The 26,250-nt window shown below is 52.4% G+C and overlaps 1 protein-coding gene across 8 annotated transcripts in view; it reads left to right on the top strand.

Annotated features, from left to right (window-relative positions):
- DNMT3A (DNA methyltransferase 3 alpha) overlaps nucleotides 1-26,250 on the top strand; it is a 110,260-nt gene that overhangs the window by 50,269 nt on the left and 33,741 nt on the right. For 5 of the 8 annotated variants that reach the window (XM_010383013.2, XM_030920872.1, XM_030920873.1 and 2 more), the window contains 3 exons: nucleotides 9,648-9,918; nucleotides 16,771-16,814; nucleotides 17,201-17,347. In XM_010383013.2, the coding sequence (XP_010381315.1) occupies nucleotides 9,648-9,918; nucleotides 16,771-16,814; nucleotides 17,201-17,347 (462 nt within the window). Of the gene's footprint in view, nucleotides 1-9,647; nucleotides 9,919-15,411; nucleotides 15,626-16,145; nucleotides 16,249-16,770; nucleotides 16,815-17,200; nucleotides 17,348-26,250 lie in introns of those variants that run through there. The other 3 variants (XM_030920880.1, XM_030920879.1, XM_030920874.1) reach the window with 2 other exon arrangements.

Raw genomic sequence — 26,250 nt, 5'->3', positions numbered from 1 at the left:
CTCCCAAAGTGCTGGGATTACAGGCATGAGCCACCAAACCCAGCCAGCATAATGGCTTTTTAAAGGGAGCCTCCAGCTCACTCTGAAATCCTTTGAGGTTGACTTCAAAGAGCACAGCCAGGCCCTCTTCCGGGTAGACCAGTTACCCGCTCGAAACAGACCCCTGAGTGGGCTGGCCACTTACTGCGCATGGTTGTTCTGGCATCCATTTGCCGTGGCTTGTGACAACCTAGCCACGGACTGAGTGACCTCTAAGGCTTTGCTGAGCCCAGAGGTCTCTCCTCAGACACACGGGTGGAGAGATCTCTGGGGAGGAGGGAGACAGGCAGCTCCCAGCAGATGTGGTGAGGGGAATGGTAGGACATGGTGGGGGTGCCCGGGCTGGGACCAGAGTTTCCGGAGTCGTCCCTCTGTGGCCTCTGGTCCCACCATCCCTGACCCCACTGGCGGCGCTTTTAGCCACCCTACAGGGAAAAGGGAAATTGGAGGAGTCAGGGTCCTAGCTCCATAGCGTTGGAGCCTGCTCTGTCCACCCCAGGAAGGCTGAGCAAGGGGGCATCTGGGGAATCCCTGGCCCCTCCTAGAGTGGGCATGGGGTGAGCCTCTCTGGCTCTCCCTGCCACAGGCCACTTCCAGCTGCTATCAGATCTCTGTGAGGGCTGCCGGGGGAAGGGGGCTGCAGGAAGGGCGGGGGCGGGCAGTCGTGGCCCCGTGCCAATGCTTCGGGGGCAGAGCTGCCCTGCTTACGTGGACATGCAGCTGTTTCCTGAAACTAGAGTCAACCTGGAAAAATCCAGGCTAGTTGAGGGGTGATGGGCCTGCAGAGCTGAGGAACTGGAAGGAGCGAGGAGTCACGGTATGAGTGGAGGGGCTCATTGGCGTGTCTGTGTTGGCATCGCACGGCTTCCTCGCACCCGTCTGTCCTGTGGCTGGCAGTGGGTGTCTGCAGGCTTGGGGGCGCCTCCTTCTCAAGTCTGTGCATGTGATGGTGAAGAGACCGTGGCTGGCCTGATGCCAGGGTTCCCGGGTGGCATGGAATGGATCTCACGGAGGCCTTAAAAGCACCATGGCAGGTCCGGCCCTCTCGGTGACCAAGGTGAGGTCGCCCCCCTATCTGCTGGGCTCTGGGAGAGTAAGCAAGAGGAGCTCCCGGTGGGAAAGGAAGAGGCAAGAGAGGAGGGAGAATGGCATCTACCCACCCCCCACCCCCATGGAACCCCCCTTCCTGGGTGAGCGCTGCATGTGGGCTGCAGCCTGGGGACAGGGCTCCTTGCCCCGGGTGCCAGGGCCTCATCTCCCCTGTACCATGACCCCCACCTCTCCTCCTCCTGGGTTTTAGATAACTATAGTAAAGCAATACTTAAAAATCACTTCTGGCCGGGCATGGTGGCTCACACCTGTAATCTCAGTACTTTGAGAGGCCGAGGCAGGTGGATTACCTGAGGTAGGGAGTTCAAGACCAGCATGGCCAACATGGCAAAACCCCATCTCTACTAAAAATACAAAAATTAGCCGGATGTGGTGGCACACGCCTGTATCCCAGCTACTAGTGGGGGCTGAGGCAGGAGAATCACTTGAACCCGGGAGGCGGAGGTTGTAATGAGCCGAGATCACACCATTGCACTCCAGCCTGGGCAACAGAGTGAGACAGTCTCAAAAAAAAAAAAAGAAAAAAAAATCACTTCCATAAAATTAACTGGATGTGGTGGCACACGCCAGTGGTCCCAGCTCCTTGGGAGGCTGAGATAGGAAAATCGTTGAATTTGAGGCTGCAGGGGGCTATGGTCACACCCCTGCACTCCAGCCTGGGCAGCAGAGTGAGACCTTGTCTCGAAAAAAATTTTTTAAAATTACTTCTGTAAAAATAAAAAATTAGGCATGGTGGCAGGCACCTGTAGTCCCTGGTACTAGTGACACTGAGGCAGGAAGGTTGCTTGAACCCAGGAATTCAAGGCCACAGTGAGCTGTGATTGTGCCATCGCACTCCAACCTGAGTGACAAAGCAAGACCCTGTCTCTTAAAGAAACGAAAAAAATCACTTCCCCCTATTAGGAGTTTCAGACTTTGCCCCACCCTGGGAGGCAAGGCTTTGCCTGGAGTGAAGGAGGGGCAGGAGGTCTGGGTCTGGCCCAGACTTTGGGCAAAGGGGGAAGAGGAGGCGGCGGCAGGGCTGGGGAATTGGTTCCGGCTGGGCAGGCCACAGCAGAGGGCTCCTCCTTGCCTTGCCTCTGGCTTTTGCTTGAGTTGGGCACTGGTCAGGGGAAGGCCAGCAGCTTCTGCCCGGCCTTTCTTGGGCACTACACTGCCGCCTGTGCCTTCTCCAAACCCTGGGGGCGTTTGTGAGCTTGCGCTTTTTTGAGACTCAACCCAGAGGGGGAGTCGGCCTTCAGATGTCTCGCCTATAACTGGGCCGTCCTGGAAGCTTTACTGCTCAGAGGTGTGTGACCCAAGGCAGGCCTGAGAAAAGCGAGCATCGCTCCAGCTCCCCTAGGATCCCCGTGAAAATTACATTTATGAATTTTATAAGCATATGTATGCTCAGTCCTGTGTGGGACACTAGAGAGCCGTAGGTGGAGAGGCCCACAAAGTTAAATAAGATCAGCCGGGCGGGGGCTCCCCCCTGTCATCCCAGCACTTTGGGAGGCCGAGGCAGGCGGATCACCTGAGGTCAGGAGTTTGACACCAGCCTGGCCAACATGGAGAAACCCCATCTCTACTAAAAATACAAAAATTAGCCAGGCGTGGTGGCAGGCACCTGTAATCCCAGCTACTGGGGAGGCTAAGGCAGGAGAGTCGCTTGAACTCGGGAGGCGGAGCTTGCAGTGAGCTGAGATCACGCCGCTGCACTCACCCAGGCAGCAGAGTGAGACTCCGTCTTCAAAAAAAAAAATGTGAAATAAGGCAAGGCTCACAGTTAAGGAAGGAGGCCACAGTACACAGATAATTAGATTTGGAGGTATGAGGTGTAAGGAGATTGGGTGAGAAAGCACTTTGTAAACAAACGTGGCATGCATTGGATGGGACAGCAGTGAGGGGTGTGGTGGGTTCACCCCCACCCTTCAGGGCGAGGCTGGGTCAGCAGCTGTCCACACCTGCCAACTACAGGGGGCTGAGGGGTCCAGATCCTTCCACACACAGACTTTAAAATGCTCCTTAGGGGCCGGGCGCGGTGGCTCAAGCCTGTAATCCCAGCACTTTGGGAGGCCGAGACGGGCGGATCACGAGGTCAGGAGATCGAGACCATCCTGGCTAACACCGTGAAACCCCGTCTCTACTAAAAAAATACAAAAAACTAGCCGGGCGAGGTGGCGGGCGCCTGTAGTCCCAGCTACTCGGGAGGCTGAGGCAGGAGAATGGCGTAAACCCGGGAGGCGGAGCTTGCAGTGAGCTGAGATCCGGCCACTGCACTCCAGCCTGGGTGACAGAGCAAGACTCCGTCTCAAAAAAAAAAAAAAAAAAAAAAAAAAAATGCTCCTTAGAAGACGGAAAGTAGAAGAGTGGTGACTGGGGGAGAGGCGACTGGGAAGTTAGTATTGAATAGAGGCAGAGTTTCTGTTTGGGATTGTGAAAAAGTTCTGGAGATGGATGGGGGTAAAGGCTTTATCAGAGTGTACTTCAAGTACGCTTGAAAAGGGTTAAAATGGTAAATGTCGTGTATGTTTTACCCCAGTTTTTTAAAAGTTTACAGAAGTGTTTCTAGGCCGGGCACGGGGGCTCACGCCTGTAATCCTAGCACTTTGAGAGGGCGAGGTGGGTGGATCACGAGGTCAGAAATTCAAGACCAGCCTGGCCAAGATGGTGAAACCACGTCTCTACTAAAAATACAAAAATTAGCCAGGCCTGGTGGCAGTGAGCTGAGATAATACCACTGCACTCCAGCCTGGGTGAAAGAGTGAGACTCTGTCTCAAAAAAAAAAGACTCTGTCTTTTTTTGATAATGGAGTCTCACTCTGTTGCCCAGGCTGGAATGCAGTGGCGCGATCTTGGCTCACTGCAAGCTCTGCCTCCCGGGTTCACACCATTCTCCTGCCTCAGCCTCCCCAGCAGCTGGGACTACAGACGCCCGCCACCACGCCCAGCTAATTTTTTGTATTTTTAGTAGAGACAGGGTTTCACCATGTTAGCCAAGATGGTCTCGAGCTGCTGACCTCGTGATCCACCCACCTCGGCCTCCCAAAGTGCTGGGATTATAGGCGTGAGCCACCACACCTGGCCAAAAAAAGTGTTTCTTAAGCCAGGCATGGTGGCTCATGCCTGTAATCTCAGCATTTTGGGAGGCTGAGGCGGGTGGATTACCTGAGGTCAGGAGTTTGAATCCAGCCTGGCCAACATGGTGAAACCCCATCTTTACCAAAAATACTAAAAGTTAGCCAAGTGTGGTAGCGGATACCTGTAATCCCAACTACTTGGGAGGCTGAGGCAGTAGAAACACTTGACCCCAGGAGGTGGAAGTTGTAGTGAGCCGAGATTGCACCTGTGCACTCCAGCCTGGGCAACAAGAGTGAAACTCCATCTCAAAAAAAAAAAAAAAAGCGTTCCTTAGATAAAAGCAGTTCCTGTCCTTGCCCCTACCCTCAGCCCAGGGTTTTTCAAAGACACTATTGCCATTTTGTCTGGACTAAATCTCTGTTGTAGGGGGTGTCCTCTGTCTGGTGGGGTGTTTAGCAGCTTCCCTAGCCTCTACTCACTAGATGCCAGCACTTCTCCCCAACCATGTGGTGGCCAAAAATGTCTTCACACACATGCCAAAATGTCCTGGTGGGGAGGTAGCAAAATTGCCCCAGTTGAGAACTACAGCCTTAACCTGCCTCGAAAAGCTGCTCACAGGAGAGGACTGAGGAAAAGCCGGAGGCAAGGTGGGGGGGCTTCTGCCCAGAAGGAAAGCAAAGGTTGGCAAACTCGGAGGGACCCCAGGAAGTGGCGGGCAGGATTTGAAGACCCAAAGTGAGGCATACCAGGTGGGGGTAGGTGGACAGTGGGTGATAGGACCGATCTATACTGAAATCTAGAATGATACTAGATTCACAACCCTCCTATGTCCCCCATCTGGCCACCCACGGGAGGAGAAGTGATGGGTACTTACTGCGGCTTTTCCCATTCGGAAATTGTCACCTGCAGCTGCACCTGCTGGTGGTGCCTTCTAGGATGGTCGGCACCCCACAACCCAGCCCTCTCCCAGATAATGGGCAACATGAGTATCTCAGGGGTGTGCTGTGTTTCCTTTCAAGACGACTGTCAAAATAAAAGCAAACAAAAGCAGATTGTTTAACAGACATGGCAGCAAAGCTGAAACTCCCTGTAGCTTGCGTGCAGGAGGTTCTCAGTTTTAGCCTCGTCTTTGCCATTCACGAATCAATTGTGAATATTGGCTGAGCACCTGTCAGGTGCCCCACTCCGTGCTAAGTCCAGCCGGATCAAGCAAAGTCTCTGCCCTCCAGAGGTCAACAAGCTGTGGAGACAGGGGAAAGGAGGGGAGGAGAGTGGCTGGGAGGAGGGCATGGAGTTGGGGGCAGAAGAGGCCAGGCCTGGCTGGGGTACCCCTCCCTCCTGGGCTTCCAGGCTGAGGTTTCTGCCCTTCTCACCAGGAATGGCTCCTTCAGTGAGCACCCAGCTCTTCCCCAGAGACTTGGACAGTTGTCTCAGGCCATTTGACCGGGACCTTGTTCCTTCCTCTGGATGGTTTTGTCCTGCTGGTTACCCTGAGCCCCAGAGAGCCCCAGTGAGGGGCCACACTTAGCTTGAGGGACTTCTTGATGGGTGGGATGAATTAAGGGTTGAGCGTGGCAGAAGTCATCGGCCCCCGCTAACCCCAGAACATTGGCTGAATTGGCTCATCCAGAACCTAAGCGAGCAGATGAGCAGGAGGGGATGGTTGGGCAGAGGACAGTGTGGACCAGATGCGGGAGTGGGGATTTCAGCTGGTGAGCTAACCTGGGGCTGGAAATGAGCACCATGCCCTGCTCCCCCATCATCTGCCCAGCATGCCCGACTCCCACCTGGCTTTGAGGGCATCTCTAGGAGAATGGCGCCTCTGGTGCTGTTGCAGACTGGGGAGAGGTGCTGGCATCTAGTGAGTAGAGGCCAGGGCCGGGCTTACTAGTGTGCATGAATGACTGGGTTGGTCGGAAGCCTGGGGCTGTGTTGGGCCTCAGAGTCAGCCCTCATGGGTCTCTATGCTACGGCCCTCATGGGTCTCTATGCTACGGAGTCAGCAGTCAACAGGAAGTGAGTCCCAGCATGAGAGGAGGCTGTGTGGTCCCAGGCAGGAAGTGAGTGACAGTGGAGTTGCCTCCAGCAGCTTTGCGGGGCTCAGAACCTGTCCCAATCTGAGGTGTCTGCAGGGCAGCAAATGATGGGAAGAAAGGAAGATGCAGCCATGCAAAAGTCTGGCTCTGACCTAAGCTTCTCAGCTCAAATTGGCCAGGCATGACCCCATGCACAACTCCGTGGTAGTGCCATGTTGGGGGCTTTGGGGTACCTGGCACAGGTACCTACCTGGTACCTGGTAGGTGGCTGTCAGTGCAGGGGTACACTCCACTCTTCAGGCTGCTGGGGCTCATGACTGAGCCTTGAAGGGTGACAGACAGGGTTTACACCAGGGAGGACCATTCTAGGCTGGAAATGCCCTCTTTGCTTAAGCAGGGTGGGAGGAGAGGTGTTCTGAGTTCTGAGGAGGGTCCTGACACACAGGATGGAGGCAGGGGCGATAGGCAGGGGTCCACTTTCCTTCCTGGATTTGACCTTCCCAGCTCTGCTGGCATCAGCCCAAGCCCCCAAGCACAGCAGAGGACTTGTTGCTTTCACCAGTCACCTCCTCTTCCTCTCTTTGCAGCCCTCTGCCTCCAACTGCTGAGGAGTACACACATGCAGCTTTCTGTGGGCGCTTCCCTCCTGGAAGCAGGCCTGCCCAGCCGCCCTGCACAGCAGGAAAGGAGCTTGGCAGGCTCTGCAGTTCCTTCTGCTCCCTCTCCAGCTGCTCCCTGTGCCCGGGTCCCCGTCCAGGGAGGAAAGCATACCTGGTTTTGTTTTTGTTTTTGTTTTCCCAAGGCCATTGTCCCTAATTGCCATCTCTGGGGTTCCTCGCCAAATAACAGTGGGTTCAGAGTTCAAGTCCTAGACCGTTAAAACAAAAGCAGCCTTGGAAATAGGGCTCTGCAGGGGAGGGGCTGGAGACCCAGTGCTCTCTCAGGCTGTGCACTTGAGTGGTGGGAAACTCTAGAGGGAATTTGGCAGTATCTCTGCACATTTAGTTGGACAGGCCCTTTCACCCTGCCAGACCACTTTTGGAACTCCGTCCCATGGAAACACGCAGCTGGACAGAGCTGTAAGTGCAAAGGTATTCACTGCAGCAAAAAGCAAATCAGCCCAAATGCCCACCATCAGGGAACGGCATGCATACATTTTGGAGCATCCAGATCCATCTGCACTGGGATGGAGAGATGCCCACTCTGCTTGTTAAGTGAAAAAGCAAGTTGCAGAACATTACGACTAGTATGATACCCTTTTGGAAAAAAACATTTCTGGATCTGAGTGTGTATATGAATACATATGTATAAACATGTAACTTACACATGATTGTCGATGCATAGGAAAAAGTCTGGAAAGGATGCTCACTGAACTGTTAATAATGGGTACCTCTGGGGAGAGATTTTGGGGGTAGGGAGCTGAAATAGGAGCTTTAACCTTTTAGCATTATTCATTTTTTTGTATAGTTTGATTTTCTTTTTTTTTTTTTTTGAGATGGAGTCTCTGTTGCCCAGGCTGGAGTGCAGTGGTGCAATCTCAGCTCACTGCAACCTCTACCTCCTGGGTTCAAGTGATTCTCCTGCCTCAGCCTCCCAAATAGCTGGGATTACAGGCATGCGCCACCACGCCCAGCTAATTTTTAGTAGAGACAGGGTTTTGCCATGTTAGCCAGGCTGGTCTCAAACTCCTGACGTCAGGTGAACCTCCTGCCTCAGCCTCCCAAAGTGCTAGGATTATAGGCATGAGCCACTACGCCCGGCTATAGTTTGATTTTTTTATGATATATGTGTCTGACTTTTATAAGTAGAAAAAAAAAAAGACAAGAAAGACAAAACCTCCATTGGTCTAGACCAGTCATCTCCATCTGACAGGTGGGGAAACCGAGGTGCTGAGTGCCTTATCTGAGGTTTGCTGAGCTGACGCTGTCCCTGCCTTTCTACTGGGTAGGTGTTCTGCATAAGGAGCCGAGCCAGCACGGTGGAGTTGCTGAGTGCAGCCTGGTGCCCGTGGGTGTGGCAGAGTGTCGAGCTGTGGGGACCCCTGCCTGTTCCTGTCCCATGCTGGACACCTCCATTCTTCTTGAGGTGTCCTGGCCCACTTGCCTCTGAATGACGGAGGACTGAATATATACACACAGCAGAGCACACAGCAGGCACCCGGCTCTCCTGCTCTTGCTTTGTCCTTGCAAAGCCTGTGACCTGGAGCAAATCACAAAATTTCAGAGAGCCTCAGGTTCCTCACCTGCTTCCCAGGGAGGCTGAGAAACTCTGAGGAGGTAATAAGTGAGGAGCTTTGTCCACTGTGCAGTGATACACACAGACAGCCAGGATTATTCTTTATTTGATTTTTATTACCTGGAACCTTAGTGAGTTCAGTTCTTAGACTCTAGGGGATAAAGAAATGATTTCCCTTGAAGGGAATGAGAGACCCCAGTGCTCACGAAGGGTTGTTGCAGAGCCTGAAAATTGTTTGCCAGAGCCTTTGCTCTTCTGGGTCTGAGTGCCTAAAAGAATCTGGGACAGCCCAGGTCAAGGGAGAAGGCTGTACTAGGCTATGAGCCCACAGAATGCTTTCTAGGGGGCCTCCTTCGACTCTCATGCCTCAAGAGATCAAGAGGAAAGCTGGGAGAGCACTGACCACAGAAGTCAGACCAGACTGAGTCCCAGACTTGATCTGGTGGCACTGCAACCTTCTGGAGGAGGGAGGTTCTTACTGGTTTATGGGTGGCACAAGGAGCCTTTTTTTTTTTTTTTTTTTGAGACGGAGTTTTGTTCTTGTTGCCCAGGCTGGAGTGCAATGGCACGATCTCAGCTCACCGCAACCTCTGCCTCCCAGGTTCAAGCGGTTCTCCTGCTTCCTGAGTACCTGGGATTACAGGCGCCCACCACCATCCCCGACAACTTTGTATTTTTAGTAGAGATGGGGTTTCTCCACATTGATCAGGCTGGTCTTAAACTCCTGACCTCAGGTGATCCACCCACCTCGGCCTCCCAAAGTGCTGGGATTACAGGTGTGAGCCACCACGCCTGGCCAGAGCATTTCTTTTTGAACAGGGGCTGCAGAGATGGCTTGGACATCCTATGTAACCTCAGTGAGTGGTGGTGGGGTGGGGGTACAGATCCCTTGAGAAGTGCAACCAGGCTGGCAAACCTGCTTGGATTCTTTTCCTGTTTCTTAAGCTGGAGTCCACAGACCCATGATTTCAAGGGGTCAAGCCCATGAATCCTTTGATGTTGAAAGCAAAATTGTGAATGTATCTGTTTGCTTGAAGATTTATATGAACACAATTTCTGGACAGAAAGCGCATAACCTTCTCTAGAATTTCAGAGCGGTCAATAATCCGAAACAGGCTAAGCCTACTGATCTAACCCTCCTTTTGTATATCTTTCTTCTATTTGCAGGTGGAAAGCAGTGACACGCCAAAGGACCCTGCGGTGACCTCCAAGTCCCCATCCATGGCCCAGGACTCAGGCCCCTCAGAGCTGTTACCCAACGGGGACTTGGAGAAGCGGAGTGAGCCCCAGCCAGAGGAGGGGAGCCCTGCTGGGGGGCAGAAGGGCGGGGCCCCAGCAGAGGGAGAGGGTGCAGCTGAGACCCCGCCTGAAGCCTCGAGAGCAGTGGAAAATGGCTGCTGCACCCCCAAGGAGGGCCGAGGAGCACCTGCAGAAGTGGGTGAGTCCTCAGCACCAGGGGCAGCCTCTTCTGGGCCCACCAGCATACCCTGAGAGTCAGGGACTTGGGTCTCCAGCAGGTCCCAGGAAGGATGGGCTGGGTCGTGGCTAAAGGTCTGCTTGCCAAGGCTATGGCCTGGAGGCTACTGGCTGGATGCAGCCTGCACATATGTTTTATTTGGCCCATAGAGTGTTTTAAACATTTAAAAAATTAGTTGCCAGTATTTAAAAATCAAAAAATTTCACATAAAAATCTGGAGTTTTGGCTTCTCATTGGGAAAAAAAAAAAAAAAAAAAAAAAAAAGCTAGATCTGGCAACAGTGGGCTTTCATAACGCCAGCGATTGCTAGACTGGGATAATGGCTATCCTTCCATCGCCTTCTGTGGCTGGTTGTGGGCCTTAGTTTTCTGCAGCTCTGCCTGGCCTGCTCACTCTCCCACATGCCCTGCAGCTCCTGGGAATTGCTGTATTTGTAGCCCATGGCCTGGGTACTCAAGGGCAGCAGATACCCTGTTTGCCTCCCTGAGTGCAGAGGTCCTAAGCCCACCCTAGTTGGGCTGACTCGACTGGAAATTTGGTTGTGACAGTGGCGTGGGGAGGGGGCTGGGTGAGGGTATTCTGTGTACTGCCCAGTCCAGGCCTCTTCATCTGGGGACTTTTTGGCCTAACCCTGGAAGCCTGGAAAGTTGCCCACTTTTCTCTTTCAGGTTAAGCCAGCAATTTCAGGGCCAACCGAGCTGTAAACATGTTAGTAATGAGGACAACTAGCATTTGTACAGGGCTTCACAGTTTACAAAGCGCTTTCTCATACATTATCACATTTGATCCTCCCAGGGCCCTGCCAGGTTGTTTTGCATATGTGCATTTTAATTTCAAAAAGTCTTCCTTCCAAGCGTGTATGATGGAATGAGTAAATTGATTAATTGGCGTAACTTATTTTGCATGGATCCAACCTAATGTTCATGCAGGATAGAGAACCAGAATACAAATTTCCAAACTTATTAAGAAGCTTTTATTCATTTATTATTCAAAAAATATGTATGATGCTCCCACTAGGTGCAGAACACTACAGAGGGAATCTGTATTAGTTGTTTTATTTACTCCTCTAACAATCTTATTCAAGAGATATGATTATCCTCATTTTCAGGAGAAAAATATTGAGGCTTAAAGCGATGATGTGACTTGCTCATGGAGCCCAAACCTTAAGTGGCAGATCCAGGGCTCATTCAATACTAGTCTTGTGCCTTTCTACTATTTTCCGCTGTCCTGGAATGGGGCTTGGTGCAGAGACAGGTCCTGAACTGTCTGATACTTCCTGGGAGTGGGAAGGGCCTGAGAGGAGTGAAACAGATGAGGAAAGGGAGAAGACACCATTCTTCCCATTAACAATGCCAGGTGTGTGAGAGAACCCATCAGCCCTGCCCTTCCAAATGTGCTGTTCCCCACAGGCTGACTGCAGTAGACTTCGCTTCCCATGACCCCACGATGACTCCTGCCAAGCTGCTACCCAGGGTCATGGCATTCCTTCCTGCCCTGCAGCATGGAGCCATAGCCCCAAAGCTGTTCCCTGGTCTTGAGGGTTTGTTTTCACTTTGGGATTTCCCTGCTTCCATTTCTAGTTGTTCTCAAGGGCTCCTGCATCGGTCAGTCAACAGGTGTTTCTTAAAACCCATTCAGGGTGTGCTAGGATCCATACCAGGGACTAGGGAAACTGTTATGAACAAAAACCTGGTTCTTGCCCTCAAGGACCTCACAGTCAGCTGGAGAGACAGATATTAATGAGAAATCCACGCTTAAAAAGATGGGATTACACATGGAGATAAGCGCTCTAAGGGAAGTGAAACATGTTCAGGGGAACTGCAATGAAGAACCTGAGTTGGTCTGGGCTGTCCAGCCTTAGCTGAAGGGCTAGGGAGTCCACTGGGTGAGGGGTAGAGGAAGAGAGTGAGAACAGGGAAGAAGGCTCCCAGGTGGGAGGGAGCAGGGCACCCAGCAGACTGACAGATGTCACAAGGCTAGAGTGTAGAGAGCAAAGGAGAAGGGTGTGGAAAGTGCTGGGGCAGACAGGCCAGGCCTTCAAGGTGGCTGCTGGGGCTGGGGGCGGGGGTGGGGTGCAGAGGTGGGGGTGGGGGCGGGGCAGACAGTGTGTATGTGTGATGTAATCAGCTTTGCAATTTGAAAAGCTTACTATGTCATCTGGTTCCTGGGATGGAATGGAGGAGCTGGGAAGCAGGATGGCATTGGAGGGGCTGATGAGCAGGATGGCAGCAGAGATGAAGGGAGGGGACAAATGCCAGGGACATGAGAGGTGAGGGAGAGATGCTGTCAAGGATGATTCCTGGGTCTGGGACTTTCAGACAGGTGGATCTTCCTTAGAATCTTAGTGCTGAGTATGGTAGGTAAAAACTCTTTAAGTCTCCTTGACCTCCAAAATTTGGCCTTGAGGCTGGGCGCAGTGGCTCATGCTGGTAATCCTAGCACTTTGGGAGGCCCAGGCGGGCAGATGACTTGAGGTCAGGAGTTTGAGACCAGCCAAGGCAACACAGTGAAACCTCGTCTCTACTAAACATACAAAAAAAAAAATTAGTGGAGCTTGGTGGTGCATGCCTGTAGTCCCAGCTACTCGGAAGTCTGAGACAGGAGAATCACTTAAACCCAGGAGGCGGACGTTGCAGTAAGCCAAGATTGCACCACTGCACTCCAGCCTGGGCAATAGAGTGAGACTCCATTTCAAAAAAAAAAAACAAAAATACCAAACTTTGGCCTTGGTGCACTCCGGTGTGGCCCCAGCTATCCCGGAAGTATAGATTCTGGCAGGGATCAGAGCTAGCAGGATCCCTGAAGGCCATTGTGCACTGCCTGGAAGCTGAAATTGGTGAGATGTTACCTAGTGGGGTGGGCAGTGGCCTAGGCTTTGCCAGTGTGCAACAGGCAATGACTTAATCAGGCTGTGGAGGCTCGGTCACGGTTCCAGCAGTCAGCTGACATAGAACACATGCTCAGCTGGTTGATTCAGATGAGGAAGGAGACTAAGGCCCCGGAGAGGATGTGGCTCGGCCGTGGTCTCCTTTCAGTTCCCGTTATTCCAGGTCTCTTTTCAGGGGACGCTCTCCTGGAACCCCTTTCATGAGCTCCTGTACAGCAGCAACAGGCTTTTTAAGGCAGCATTTCTTGTAGCCTGAGCATGTGCTGAAAGTACAGCCAGGAGAAAGAATCAGGAAGAGGGGAGATGTTGAGATGAGTGATAGGGACAGGAGCCAACATCCGACAGGCCCATGCTTGTCTTGGGTCTGCTCCTGCCCCCGCCAGCATTAAAGCCATAATGATGATGGTGGCAGTGGCAATGTGGCTTTCCCTTACTGAGTATTGACTGTATTGGGCATTCTCTCTCCTTGCTACTCACGGTGGTCCATAGACCAGCAGCGTTGGCAGCACCCAGGGATTTAGAAATGCAGAATTCCAGGCTCTGCTGAAGACCTGCTGGATCAGAATCTGCATTTTAAAGAGGCCCTCATGCTTCCCATGCATATGAAAGTTTCAGAAGCTCTGCTGTGTATTATGCCCCATGTGTGATCATGGGAGGAAGACTTTTTTTTTTTTTTTTTTTTTTTGAGACAGAGTCTCATTCACTCTGTCACCCAAGCTGGAGTGCAGTGGCACGATCTTGGCTTACTGCAGCCTCCCCCTCCCAGGTTCAAGTGATTCTCCTGCCTCAGCCTCCCAAGTAGCTGGGATTACAGGCGCCCGCCACCTTGCCCTGCTAATTTTTGTAATTTTAGTAGAGACAGGGTTTCGCCATGTTGGCCAGGCTGGTCTCAGACTCCTGATCTTATAGGTGATCCGCCCACCTCGGCCTTCCAAAGTGCTGGGATTACAGGTATGAGCCACCGCACCCAGCCTGGAAGACTCTTGTCATCCCTATTTTTCAGATGGGGAGACTGAAGCTTCAGAAAGGTTAAATTACTTACCCAAGATTATGCAACTGGTGAGACTGGATTAGGGTCAGCACAAAGCCCCTCTCTGCTCCGACTGAGCACAGGGCCCCTTTTCAGGCCAGTGACTGCCCTCTGAGGTAAACCTGGCTACAGCCTGGTCGTGGAGATTTGAGTTCATTTTAAAGAGAACTTGGGTGTCCTCTGGCTGAGTATAGCTCAGACTAAGAGGCGAGTGTTAGAAGCACCCTGGCCTGCCCTGCCCCCAGGTCCTGAGATGCACTAGGGTCATGTTCGGCCTGCCAGGGCCACACTGGAAGGACACAGCCACCTGGTCCTGGTGGTGACCCTGGGCCTGGGCCAGGAGCAGTTGGGCTGCATAGGCCGTACTGAGAGAGCAGCTGACCCTCCCTGACTCACGACAAGTGCCGCATTCCGAGGCGGCTGGGCCAGGCTGGAAAGCGTGTGTGTGTGTGTGTGTGTGTGTGTGTGTGTGTGTGTGTGTGTGATCACTCAAGTGGGCATGCGCAGAGTCGTCAGGAAGAAAATTCCAGAAAGAAGCCAATTGGAAACTGCATAAGGAAAAATCGTTCTGTTTTGGGGAACCTGGGGGCTGGGAAATTAGGAAGGGGTCACATCGAGAAATAACAGTAGTGGTGCAGCGGAGAGGGAGCTGGCCGGGGCATCCGGACCCCTGAAAGCTCATCTCAGCTCTGGCCTTAAGTCACTCCACCCGCCAGGTCTCAGCTTTCTGCAAAATTGAAGTGCTGAACAAGTACTCGGGAAAGCCTTTCAACCCTGATTTTCTAATATTCTAATGAATAAATATCCGTAAAAGTAATTAAATGCCATGGTGGGTCCCAGGTAGGAAACCTTAGAGGTTCTAAAGCAGGCTGGGGAGAGAATGCAGTCAGGAGCCCCAAGTCCAGGTCCCAGAGCCAGCCCGGGGGTCCTTCACTCCCCGCCCCAGCCGCAGGGCTGACACAGCAGTTCCCAGCACCACCGCGAGCCCCGGAGGCCCGCCGGGTCAGTGTCAGCCGGGACCGCCAGGCGCCCCCTCCCCGGCTGCCACCTGATCGCGGGCAGGCGCCCCCTGCTGGGAGCCCGGAGCCTCGCCGGGCAGAGCGACCAGGTCTGGGAGGAGGGGGAAGCCTTGGCCTGGGAGCCGGGAGGCCCCGGACAGACTGGAGGGGGCACTGCGAGAAAGGTGCGGAGCTGGCTGTGGTGGGAGAGAGGACGGAAAGGAAACAGGGAGGCAGAGCCAGACAAGACAGTTGAGACAGCCCTTAAAAGGCCGGTCACGAACAAAGCGCTGGCGAGTGCGCGCCCGCCCACGCGCACAGGTGCCCGCGACAGGCGCCCCGTCCCCGCCCACGAGGCCCCCGCGGGATGAGCCCGGCGCCAGGCCCGCACCCACGGCGGCGCTCCTGCCTCCCTCCCCCGGTGCTCCCGGGCCTAGCTAGCGGGAGTCGCTGTCACCCGGGACAGAACCACTGAGGACAGCGCTGTCTTGGGCGCCCGGGGGGCAGCCCAAACCCAGCCCAGGACCCTCCTGTCACGAGGGAAGGGAGTGGCCTCCCGGGCTGAGGACCCGCGGCGTGAACACTGGCTGGCTTCCGCTTCACAGCCAGGAGATGAAGTCGGGGCTGTTTTTTCCGTTTCAAGCTCTTTGTCTCCCCCCACCCCAAGCTACCATGAGCCACTTAGTGACCTTCCTGCAGTGGGTCCAGGCCCGATACGCTCTCGGCTCCCGACAAAGACGCTCAGGGGCCCAGGTGGAAGGAGGGCTCACTTCCCCACCTCCAGCAAGAAGCTAGGGGAGGCAGAATCAGTCAGCCCCGCAGCCTGCAGGGCGCTGGGCCTGGAAGGGGTGCCTGGAAAGGGTGGTGAGGACCTGGTGGGGAGTATAGGGGGATGCTTGGGAGGAACGCAGCTCCCCTCATGCTGGGGGCCTGGAGAAGCACCGAGAGAGGGCAGGGTCTCAATAGGAAGTTGAGACTTCCCTGCCAGGACCTGGAATCAGGGCCACAATACCACACTAACATGTATTGAACACCTACAGTATGCCAGGCTCCATGCTAGGCACTTAATGCTCATCATAACCTAATGATTTTAGAACATTTATCTATCTTGATTCAGTGGGAAAACAGGCCAGGAGAGGTTACAGAGGTCACACTGGAATCCAAACTCAAGTCTTCTAGATTAAAGGCTGAGCTCTGGGGCCTGAGCATGGGGCAGGGAGTGGAGGGACAGAGAATGAGATTAGTAATAGAATCATAATATTTGGACCTGCAGGCGGACCTTGGAAATCGCATCCAGCATCCTTATTTTCCAGATGAGGAAACTGAGTCTCGTAGAGAGGAAGTTGCTTCACCGGGGTCTTGTTCCAGTTGGCCCGGTACCCACCGCCCCCCAGTACATGCCCTTATGCCCAGAAGGCCTCTTTGCAAACACTCCCTTGCAGGGCCAGGGAGGCCGCCCAGACTGGCCCTCCGGCCCAGGCCTTCCTGCACCCCCTCCACTTTCCACACCCCTTCTGCCTTCCTGCTTCTCCTCTGGGGAAGGAGGTCTCTTGACTGGGAGCAGCAGAATGGGGGTATTTTCAGTCCCCTTCTGTGTACCTGAGACAGAGTCAACAGGCCAGAAACCCAGCTCTGACTTTCCTCGTGTTCCCTCTTGCCTGGGCCTCAAGGCCTGCCCCTGCCCAAGTTCTTTCTCTGCCCTAGGCCCTGCTGGGTCCTCAGGGTCAGCACTGTGCCTGGCATGTGGTGGGCCATCATATTTAACTCATGAACAGCTAAACGGCCAGAGGACCCCCATCCCCTGTGGCAGGGACCCCAGGCACAAGGTGGGGCCTATGAGCCACTCCAGTAATTCTGCCGACCAACGAACTGGTCCCTTTGTTCTTCCCTCTCCACAGGCAAAGAACAGAAGGAGACCAACATCGAATCCATGAAAATGGAGGCAAGTGTTCCACCCCCAGGGGCTCTGTGGATCCTGATTTTAGAAGGAGGACACGGGTGGCGAGGGTGTGTGAGGGGGTGGAGGGTGGGCCCCTCCTCCTCCTTTACACATCCCTCTGTGGGAAGGAGAGGAAGTGGGTGTGGAGGTTGGAAGTCCCCCAACAAGGCAGCCGGCTCATCCCCCTCCAGAGGCCAGGCACCTCCCTTCGTGGCCTGTGGCTGTGTCCATGTGCCCTCCACCCCCACCACACATGTCCCTCGCTCCTCAAGCCCACACAGAGTCTGCCCAGCACTCCCAGGGGTGCCGTCTCTGGCCAGGAGCCAGTGTCCACTTTTGGGTCTGTCAGTTCCCACCCTAATGCCCTAATATCTGTCTCTCTGTCGTAGGGCTCCCGGGGCCGGCTGCGGGGTGGCTTGGGCTGGGAGTCCAGCCTCCGTCAGCGGCCCATGCCGAGGCACACCTTCCAGGCGGGGGACCCCTACTACATCAGCAAGCGCAAGCGGGACGAGTGGCTGGCACGCTGGAAAAGGGAGGTGAGGCGCCTTCTGGCCTGGGCCCCAGCCTCTCCTGCAGAACTGGAAAACCAGAAGTGAAAGGCCTCAGTTTCCCCTTCAGGCTCACCCTTAGAACTTACTGGGAACCACTTAATCTCTAGGCAGTGATGACTGGTTCATCTGCTCCTTCAGCAGATACTTACTGAACACTTACTGTATACCTGGCTGTGTACTAGGCCCTGGGCATGTATGGTTCCTGCCCTCATGGAGTTGACATTCTGATGGGGGAGACAGGCACAACATAAAGAAACAAGGGGCTGAAATAGAAGATAGCAGAGGCCTACTTTAGTTGGGGTGGTCAAGAAAGGCTTCTTGGAGGAGGTGGCATTTCAGTTAAGATCTGAAGAAACTGAAGAGCCGGCTTTGTGGGGGGTGGGGTGGGGGAGAGGGTTCTGGGCAGAGGAAACAGCACCAGCAAGGCCTTGTTTTGACTTGTTTGGCAAACTGTGTGCTAGGGTGAAATGGCAAAGGAGAAAGGGCCAGATGCAGCCGGAGAGGCAGACGGGGCTCCACACATCAGGGCCCTGCAGGGTCTGCCCAAAAGCTGGCTTACTTCTGACAATACTGAGCAGCCATAGAAGGTTTCTGTGTGCAGAAAGGATTTGATGTGCATTTGAGAGGCAGCAATGGAGACAGAGGAGAGCTTTGGGGTGTATTTTGGAGCTAGAATCGCTAGGGCTTGACCGGAAGGGAGGGGAACTGGTGGACTCAAGGAGGATTCCTAGGGGTCTGGCCTGAACACCTGGTGATGGTTGTGCTATTTGCTCAGATGGGAAGACCCAGGGAAGGATAGGTGGGAATCCAGGGCTTCGTGTGAGACACCAGGTGCCTGGAGTCTGGGCCGTAGGGAAGTACGGGTGACAGAGGTGGGAGTTGAGAGCAGAACCCTGGCATTTAAATCCATGGGAACTTAAGGGCTCAGCAAGGGGAGAGGGAGGAGAGACGAAGTCTCAGAATCGTGTCCATGAAAACCCCGACATTTGTGGGTCACATGGAGAGGAGGAATGGCAGGCAGCGGGGACCGAGGGGGAAGGCAGGACAGAGCGATATCTGGGGAAGGAAGGGGTTTTCCCAGAGGGTGGCTACCCAGCCCTAGGGAAAGCTGAATTTATTGAGACATGCCCATGGCATTGGACAACCTGGAAGGAGCTGGTGACTTTTCAGAGAAGCTTCTGTAGGGGTCGGGGAGGTGGGAACAGCCCATGGAGGGCTTCAGCCATGCAGAGAGGTGAGAAAATGGAGGCTGAAAGAGTGAGGAGGAAAATCAACTCGCCACGCACAATTTTTGAGCTGTCTTGTATGTTTGATTAGTAGAGAACGGGGTACAAAGAGAAGTGGGTGGTGACCTAGCTGCACAGGAAAAGAGAAGAAACTGCCACCACGTGGGGCACTTCACGTGAACTCAGCTCTCATTTCGTCTTTACCCCAGGCCTCCAGGGGAAGGCGGCCCTGTTCATCTGTTTGCCTTTGTGTGAGAGCTTTCTCTAGAGAAAGTGCAGAACAGAGGCCAGGCGCGGTGGCTCACGCCTGTAATCTCAGCACTTTGGGAAGCTGCAAGGAGGTCAGGAGTTCGAGACCAGCCTGGCTAGCTTGGTAAAACCCCATCTCTACCAAAAATACAAAAAATTAGCCAGGCGCGGTGGCTCACGCCTGTAATCCCAGCACTTTGGGAGGCTGAGGCAGGCGGATCACCTAAGATCAGGAGTTCAAGACCAGCCTGGCCAACATGGCAGAACCCCGTCTCTACTAAAAATACAAAAAATTAGCCGGGTATGGTGGCAGGCGCCTATAATCCCATCTACTCGGGAGGCTGAGGCAGGAGAATGACTTGAACCTGGGATGCAGAGATTGCAGTGAGTGGAGATCACATCACGCACTCTAGCCTGGATGACAAGAGCAAAACTCTGTCTTAAAAATATATATATATACAAAAAAATACAAAAAACTAGCCAGGTGTGGTGGTGTGTGCCTGTAGTCCCAGCTACTCGAGAGGCTGAGGCAGGGGAATTGCTTGAACCCAGCAGGTGGAGGTTGCAATGAGGCGAGATCGCGCCACTGCACTCCAGCCCAGGCGACAGAGTGAGACGCCATCTCCAAATAAAAAAAAAAAAAGGAAAAAGTGCAGAACAGGGTGGGGGTTCTGGCTGCTTGATTGTTTTCATTTCCTCTGGGATCCAGGAAGGCAGAAACTACTTTCCCGGAAGAGCCCGGAGAAAGGGTAGCCTGTCTGAGGTCTGGGAGGAGAGGCACTTACCCCTGTGCGTGGAATGTTGTGTTTGGGGTGGAAATTCAGGAATGGGGCTGTTCTCTCTCAGTCAGTCACCGCACTCCTGGGTTCCCTGCAACCCGGAAACAGGGGCTTTGCTTTTTAGCTCCTGGTTCTTTGAACGAAGTGTTTCTGTTCTCATTTAGCCCTGGGGCAAGAAGCTTAGACATTATGACTTTTAGGACCTGGAAGAACTTTCAGAAATTCCGTGATTCTCAAACTATGCTCCCTTGAAGAAGCAGTATGGAGGCCTGCCCTCAATTACAGTGAACTCCCAGAAAAAATTAGATCATAGATACATTTTCTCAATTTTAGGTCTCTACTAAAATTTAAAAAGACTTTTTTGGGCTGGGCACAGTGGCTCACACCTGTAACCCCAACACTTCGGGAGGCCGAGACCAGTGGATCACGGGAGGTCAGGAGTTTGAGACCAGCCTGGCCAACATGTTGAAACCCCGTCTCTACTACAAATACAAAAATTTGCTGGGGGTAGTGGTGGGCACCTGTAATCCTAGCTACTTGGGAAGCTGAAGCAGGAGAATCACTGGAACTCAGGAGGCGGAGGTTGCAATGAGCCAAGATTGTGCCACTGCACTCCAACCTGGGTGACAGAACGAGACTCCGTCTCAATAAACAAAACGAATTTTGTAAAACTCATGAACATCTTCGAACATATGCAGAAGCCGAGAGTAGCGTAACGACCTCCCATTGCCATCACCTGGCTCCAGCAATTCTCAAAAGATTTTCTAGTAAGTCTTCAACCCTTGGCATTTGCATCCCCACTCCTAACCAATGAAGGTAACAGTAGGCATTACCAGAAAAACCAAAATGTTGATTTAATTTAAAAGACTTTAGTACATGTGACTTGCGATGTGGAGATCTCCAAACAAAATATATTTTCTGCTAATATAACATTATTCTTTATTCATATGCTATAATTAAAGAATTCCATGAGTTCTAGTACAAGTTTTAGAACTACTGATCTCATTTTCAGACTAGGTGACTTGGGGTGACCGAGTTTTATAACTGGCCACAAGCTCACAATGAAGAATTGGGAACAGGACTAGAATGGAATTAGAATTTAGGTTTCCTATTCTGATGTGGGGCCCAGCCCCTGACTGTCACACAGTCTTCTCCTGGGCTATGCCTGGGGTTAGGGAAGGGCTAGATGCAGGTATCAAGAATGTTGGGAAAACACAGGTAGCTTTCAAGATTCCCAAGTCCCCTTCAGACTCAAGAGTAGTAGCTGTTGCTATCAGGCCTGTTTTCTTTGTTTATTTGTTTGTTTTTGAGATGGAGTTTCACTCTTGTTGCCCAGGCTGGAATGCAATGGCTGGATCTTGGCTCACTGCAGCCTCTCCCTCCTGGGTTCAAGCGATTCTCCTGCCTCAGCCTCCCGAGTAGCTGGGATTACAGGCACCTGCCAACACACCCGGCTTTTGGTATTTTTAGCAGAGATGGGGGTTTCACCATGTTGGTCAGGCGCTAACTCCTGACCTCAGGTGATCTGCCCGCCTTGGCCTCCCAAAGTGCTGGGATTACAGGCGTGAACCACTGCATCCAGCCTATAAGGCCTGTTTTTTTTTGTTTTTTGTTTTTTGTTTTTGAGACAGAGTTTCGCTCTTGTTGCCCAAGCTGGAATGCAATGGCACGATCTCGGCTCACTGCAACCTCCGTCTCCCAGGTTCAAGCGATTCTCCTGCGTCAGCCTCCCCAGTAGCTGGGATTACAAGCACGCACCACCACGCCTGGCTAATTTTTGTAATGTTTTCTAAGTGGTGTAATAACAGCACGGACATTTCTTCTCTTTTCTCAGTCTCATTTTGCTCTCTGACATTTGAGCCCTTCTGAAACTGCCTCCCTGGGCCTTCCCAAGGCCCCTGCAGGTTCCTCCCCACCTCCTTCAGCTGATCTCAAGCGGCAACCTCTGTTAACTGCATCCCCAGATCTCCACCCCCCACCCTCTGCCAGTGTTGATCCACTAACCACTTACCCACCCTCCTAGATCCAACTACCCACCTCCTCCCAAAAAAGGCACCTCTCCTCCTGACAAACCACCCAGCCTTCAGGACCCAGCTCCAGCTGTTCCCCAGGCAATATCACTTGAAGGGCCAGCCAGCACTTCCTAATCTCAGGATGCAACGCCTGCAACCCTTCATTCAGGGCACCTTTACTGAGCCGATTTCCAGAAGCCTCCACAGCTGAGCGACACATAAGATACTGGGGCTACCGAAGGCATGGAGGATTCCTAGTTTTCCCGTGATAGAATGAGGGCTCATAGCACCTGCAGAAAGAGCTGCCCTGAACTGGGCATAGACAACGAATGCTGCCTGGGGTCAGCTATGCATCAGCAGGAGGTGGCTTCTGACTTTTGATGGTTGAACTGGAATTTAGGGGAGGGGTGAGGAAGGCATTTCAGAGGGAGGAATACAGCAAGCACATACCTCCCGAGGCACAAGACACATGGGCTTTTCAGGAACGGGAGTTTGTTGTGGTGGTGCACAGCGGGTGTGGGCAGAGAGCAGCTAGGAAATGCGGCTGGAAGGTGGGGCGGGGTCAGAAGGGCTCCCAGTGCTCTGCTGGGGAGCTGCCACCAGACCCGAGGCCACACCAGCCCTTCCCCTAGGCTGTGTGCCCCACCTGGGGGGTTCTTCCCTCAGAATGCACTCCCCAGCTTAACTTGCTTCTCCTTGCCCACCCTTGTCAGACCAGTTACTAAGTGAGCCCACCCTAGATTACCCACTCCAGGCTTTCCCTCCCCCAAGATTTAAGACGACTCAGAATGCCACAAAATGAAAGAACTGGAAAATAAGTGAATGGGGAAAATGAGACATTTCCGCAGTCCCTGAGGCTGAAGTGAGAATTCCTGCTGCTGGGAAGGAAGTTGTTGTCTTGTGTCTGTTCCATCTCCTGTTGCTCTTCCTTCACCTGCTTACTAGTCCTGTGAGGACTAAGCTTTGCTTTAATCATGATCACACCCTGCCGTAGAACCTCCAGTGGCTCCCCATTGTCTCCCCCATCATGTCAGATGCCCTCTGGCTATGTCTCAAGTCTTCAACCCTGCGACCTCCACAATCAACCCACCCCACTTTCACTACAGTCCTCTAATAGGAGGGTGTCCTGTAGGAGGGGACCTTGCCATGCTCCTTCCTTCCTGTCACTATTCCTGCTGTGCTTTCCCCAGTCCATTCTTCAGGGTTGAGGCCAAGAGCTGCTGCCTCCTCCAGGAAGGTTTCCAAGATTTCTCCAGTCCACAATGACCTCTTCCTTTCCCTGAATCCCTGTAACCCTTGCTGGGTTTTTGTTTGTTTGTGTTTTTGAGACACAGTTTCACTCTGTCTCCCAGGATGGGGTGCAGTGGCACAATCTCTCGGCTCACTGCAACCTCCACCTCCCGGGTTCAAGCAATTGTCGTGCCTCGCTTCAGCCTTCCCAGTAGCTGGAATTACAGGCACGCACCACCACACCCAGCTAATTTTTGTATTTTAAGTAGAGATGGGGTTTCGTTGTGTTGGCCTGGCTGGCCTTGAACTCCTGACCCCAAGTGATCTGCCTGCTTTGGCCTCCCAAAGTGCTGGAATTACAGGCGTGAGCCACTGCACTCAGACTGTCCTTACTGTTAATATTACTTAGCACTCAATCATATTTCATCAGGGTATTTTTCACTATTTCTTATGTGTTAATCACGTCTTCCCCTGTCTGGCCTAATACAATGGGCAGGGAGAACAGGCCCAATGAATACCTACCGGTCGGCTAAGCAGTTAGGAGGTGGGTGAATGTGGGATCACTTCTCTGGGAGCATGAGATCTTGGATTTCCACCATGGCAAGGGCTCACACCCTTGATTTCGAGGTGGTTTTTCCAGGGGTGCTGACAGGTATACCTGGAGGATGGCATGGGGACTGGTATGGACAGGCTCCATGGGTAAAGTGGGGCCAGAATCTCCTCCATCCTGCGTTCCCGTTGTTCTCACCAGGCTTCTGAGCTGAGAAGAACCTTCTTTGGCCTGGCAGAGCTGGCCAGGGCTGTGGGGAGGGCAGGGATGGGGCAGTTCCTCCTCCCAAAGGAACGCAATCCCTTAGTTCCTCTTCCTTCTAATTCTCAGAGCAAAAGACACTCTGACGAAGGGCTTGAGGGTTTAGGAAGGGCCTCTCGCTTCATTAGCCCTCCCTGTAGCTCTGCAAGGCAGATGAGCGCAGAGACCCAGGGTCAGTAGCTGGGCAGTCATCTTGCCTGGGAAGCCACTCACTCCAGTTTGTGTCACTGCTGGTGGTTTTAGGACTCAGTTACAGCACATCGATGGCATGACTCGCTCATTAATCTCTTCACCCCAGCCAGATTCTAAATTCTGTCTAGGCAGCAGGTACCATGTCCTACTGCACCTAGAGCACTAGGATCTGGTCTCTTTACTGCTTCCAACCTGAAGGTAGGGACCCTCGACTCATGCATCCTTATACTTATTAGATGCTTAATAAATATTGAATAGTGATAATGAAACATCTGTGTCTGGAATATCATAGTCTCCCCTCCCTTCCCTCACAGCACTCAGGTACAACCCACTCCCTCCGCCCAGGGCTGCCCAGCAGATAGCAGAGCCTTCATGGACCTTAAGGGTCGGCTGCTGTTTACTGCGGCCTTTGGAGGCAAGTTCAAATACTGCCTTGAGTGGGGTCCCACTTACTGGGTGTGGGACCTTAGGCATTACTTACCCTGTACCCCAGCTGAGGTTACTGCTGTATGGATAGACTTGGCTGTACTCTGCATCCCCATGGCAGCAGCACTCACCAGCTTGTATTCTGCCTCTACCCATTTCTGCATTTAAACTTGTTCAATACAGGCATTCTGGGCACCCTCTGCCCCCAGGGCTGGCATGTGGGAGGTGCAGGGTGAAAGTGTGCTAAATCAATGAACAGTTCTCATCTTGGAGTTGTGTGGATTAATAAGGTAACATACAACATTAAAAGCTCCTGACACAGAGCTAGCATATAATAGGAACTTGATAATTTTTTAGACAGTATTTTAAATTATGTAAGTATTACACAAATACATTCTTGTGAAAAAGTCCACCCAAACTTGCCACCCCAAAATTTTATTTTGAGATAGGGTCTTGCTCCATTGGCCAGGTTGGAGTGCAATGGCATGATCGTGGCTCACTGCAACCTCAACCTCTTGGGCTCAGGTGATCCTCCCACCTAAGCGTCCTTAGTAAACAGGCATGTGCCACCACACTCGGCTAGTTTTTAAATTTTTTGTAGAGATGGGGGGTCCCCTTATGTTGACCAGGCTGGTCTTGAACTCCTGGGCTCAGCAGTCCTTCTGCCTCAGCCTCTCAAAGTACTGGGATTATAGGCATGAGCTACCACACCTGGCCTGAAAATTTAATTCCTTCACCAGAAATACTAATGTTATCAGCTTGGTGTATGTCCTGATTTTTTTTACTATCTGTGTGTATGCGTGTAAATACGTAATTTTGCTTCAGGGGTCCTTTTTTTCCTTTTCTTTTTACACAAATGGAACCACACTGTAGTTTCGTTTTACAGCTTGGTTTTTGACTTCCAGTAAGTCTGTGCAATCTAGCCATGTAATTACTATTATATTCCACCATATGGATTCCATGGTTTTATTTAGCCATTCTGATACTGGTGGGCATTTATGTTGTTTATGATATTTTACTATTTAGCATTGCAGCTGTGAACATCCTTGGTCATACATCTTTGTGCATCTGTTTCTCTAAGATATATACCTAGAAAGAAAAAGGCCTAGTTGAAGGGAATGTTCATTTAACATTTTATGACATCTGCCAAACTGCCCTCTAAAAAGGGCACTGCCAATTTATGCTTCTGTGAACAGGGTATGAGGAGACCTTTGCCAACATCAGTATTTTGCTAGTCAAATGGGTGGGAAAATAGTATCTTGTTATGCTTTTAATTGGCATTTCCCAGATAATAAGTGAGGTTGAACATCTTTTCCTATGTTTATTGGCCATTTGTGCTGCTGCTTCTTTGAGCTTAGCAAATGTTGCCTCCTCTGACTTTACAACCCTGCAGTCTCAACAGACTGTGCTTCCTGTCCGCCCTGGGGAGAGCAGGCCATGAATGTCCTGAAGGTCCCCCCTGCTGTGCCATATTCCATTTAATAAGCAGTCACTCCGCACCTACTAAGTAAAGGGGCCTTGCGCTAGGGGCAGTGGGAAGGAGGAGATGAATAAGGTGTGATCTCCTGGGCTTTAGTCTAGTTCAGGGGAAATGGCAGTGCAAAGTAGACCAGTAAAGGCTCCAACCAAATTATTAGCCAACTGTATGGGTAGCAGTTTTAAGGTATTTGGACTGGAAGACATTCCTCACTTATTTGCCATACCTGACCTTTTGTAGGGTGGCCTCAAAAATAATATCACCCTTGAAGGAGAGGATGATGTTTGGAGTAGGCACAGCAAGTATACTTTACCCAAAGGCTGAACAAGTTCTAGAGGCTCCCATGACAGCCTGTAACCAGTAGTGACTTTGAGGGCTGGCCTTTACCATAGGCTACGAACGTTGCCACAAAGGGACTCCCCATTGTCCTGTAAGTAGATGGGTTGGTTGCGCACCGGATTCTTCACTTCTGGGACACAGAGAGAA

This window comes from Rhinopithecus roxellana, chromosome 17 (assembly GCF_007565055.1).
Source record: "Rhinopithecus roxellana isolate Shanxi Qingling chromosome 17, ASM756505v1, whole genome shotgun sequence".
NCBI classification, from domain to species: domain Eukaryota; kingdom Metazoa; phylum Chordata; class Mammalia; order Primates; family Cercopithecidae; genus Rhinopithecus; species Rhinopithecus roxellana.
Note: the sequence above shows the minus strand (reverse complement) of the source record. Positions and strands in the feature narration are given on the sequence as shown.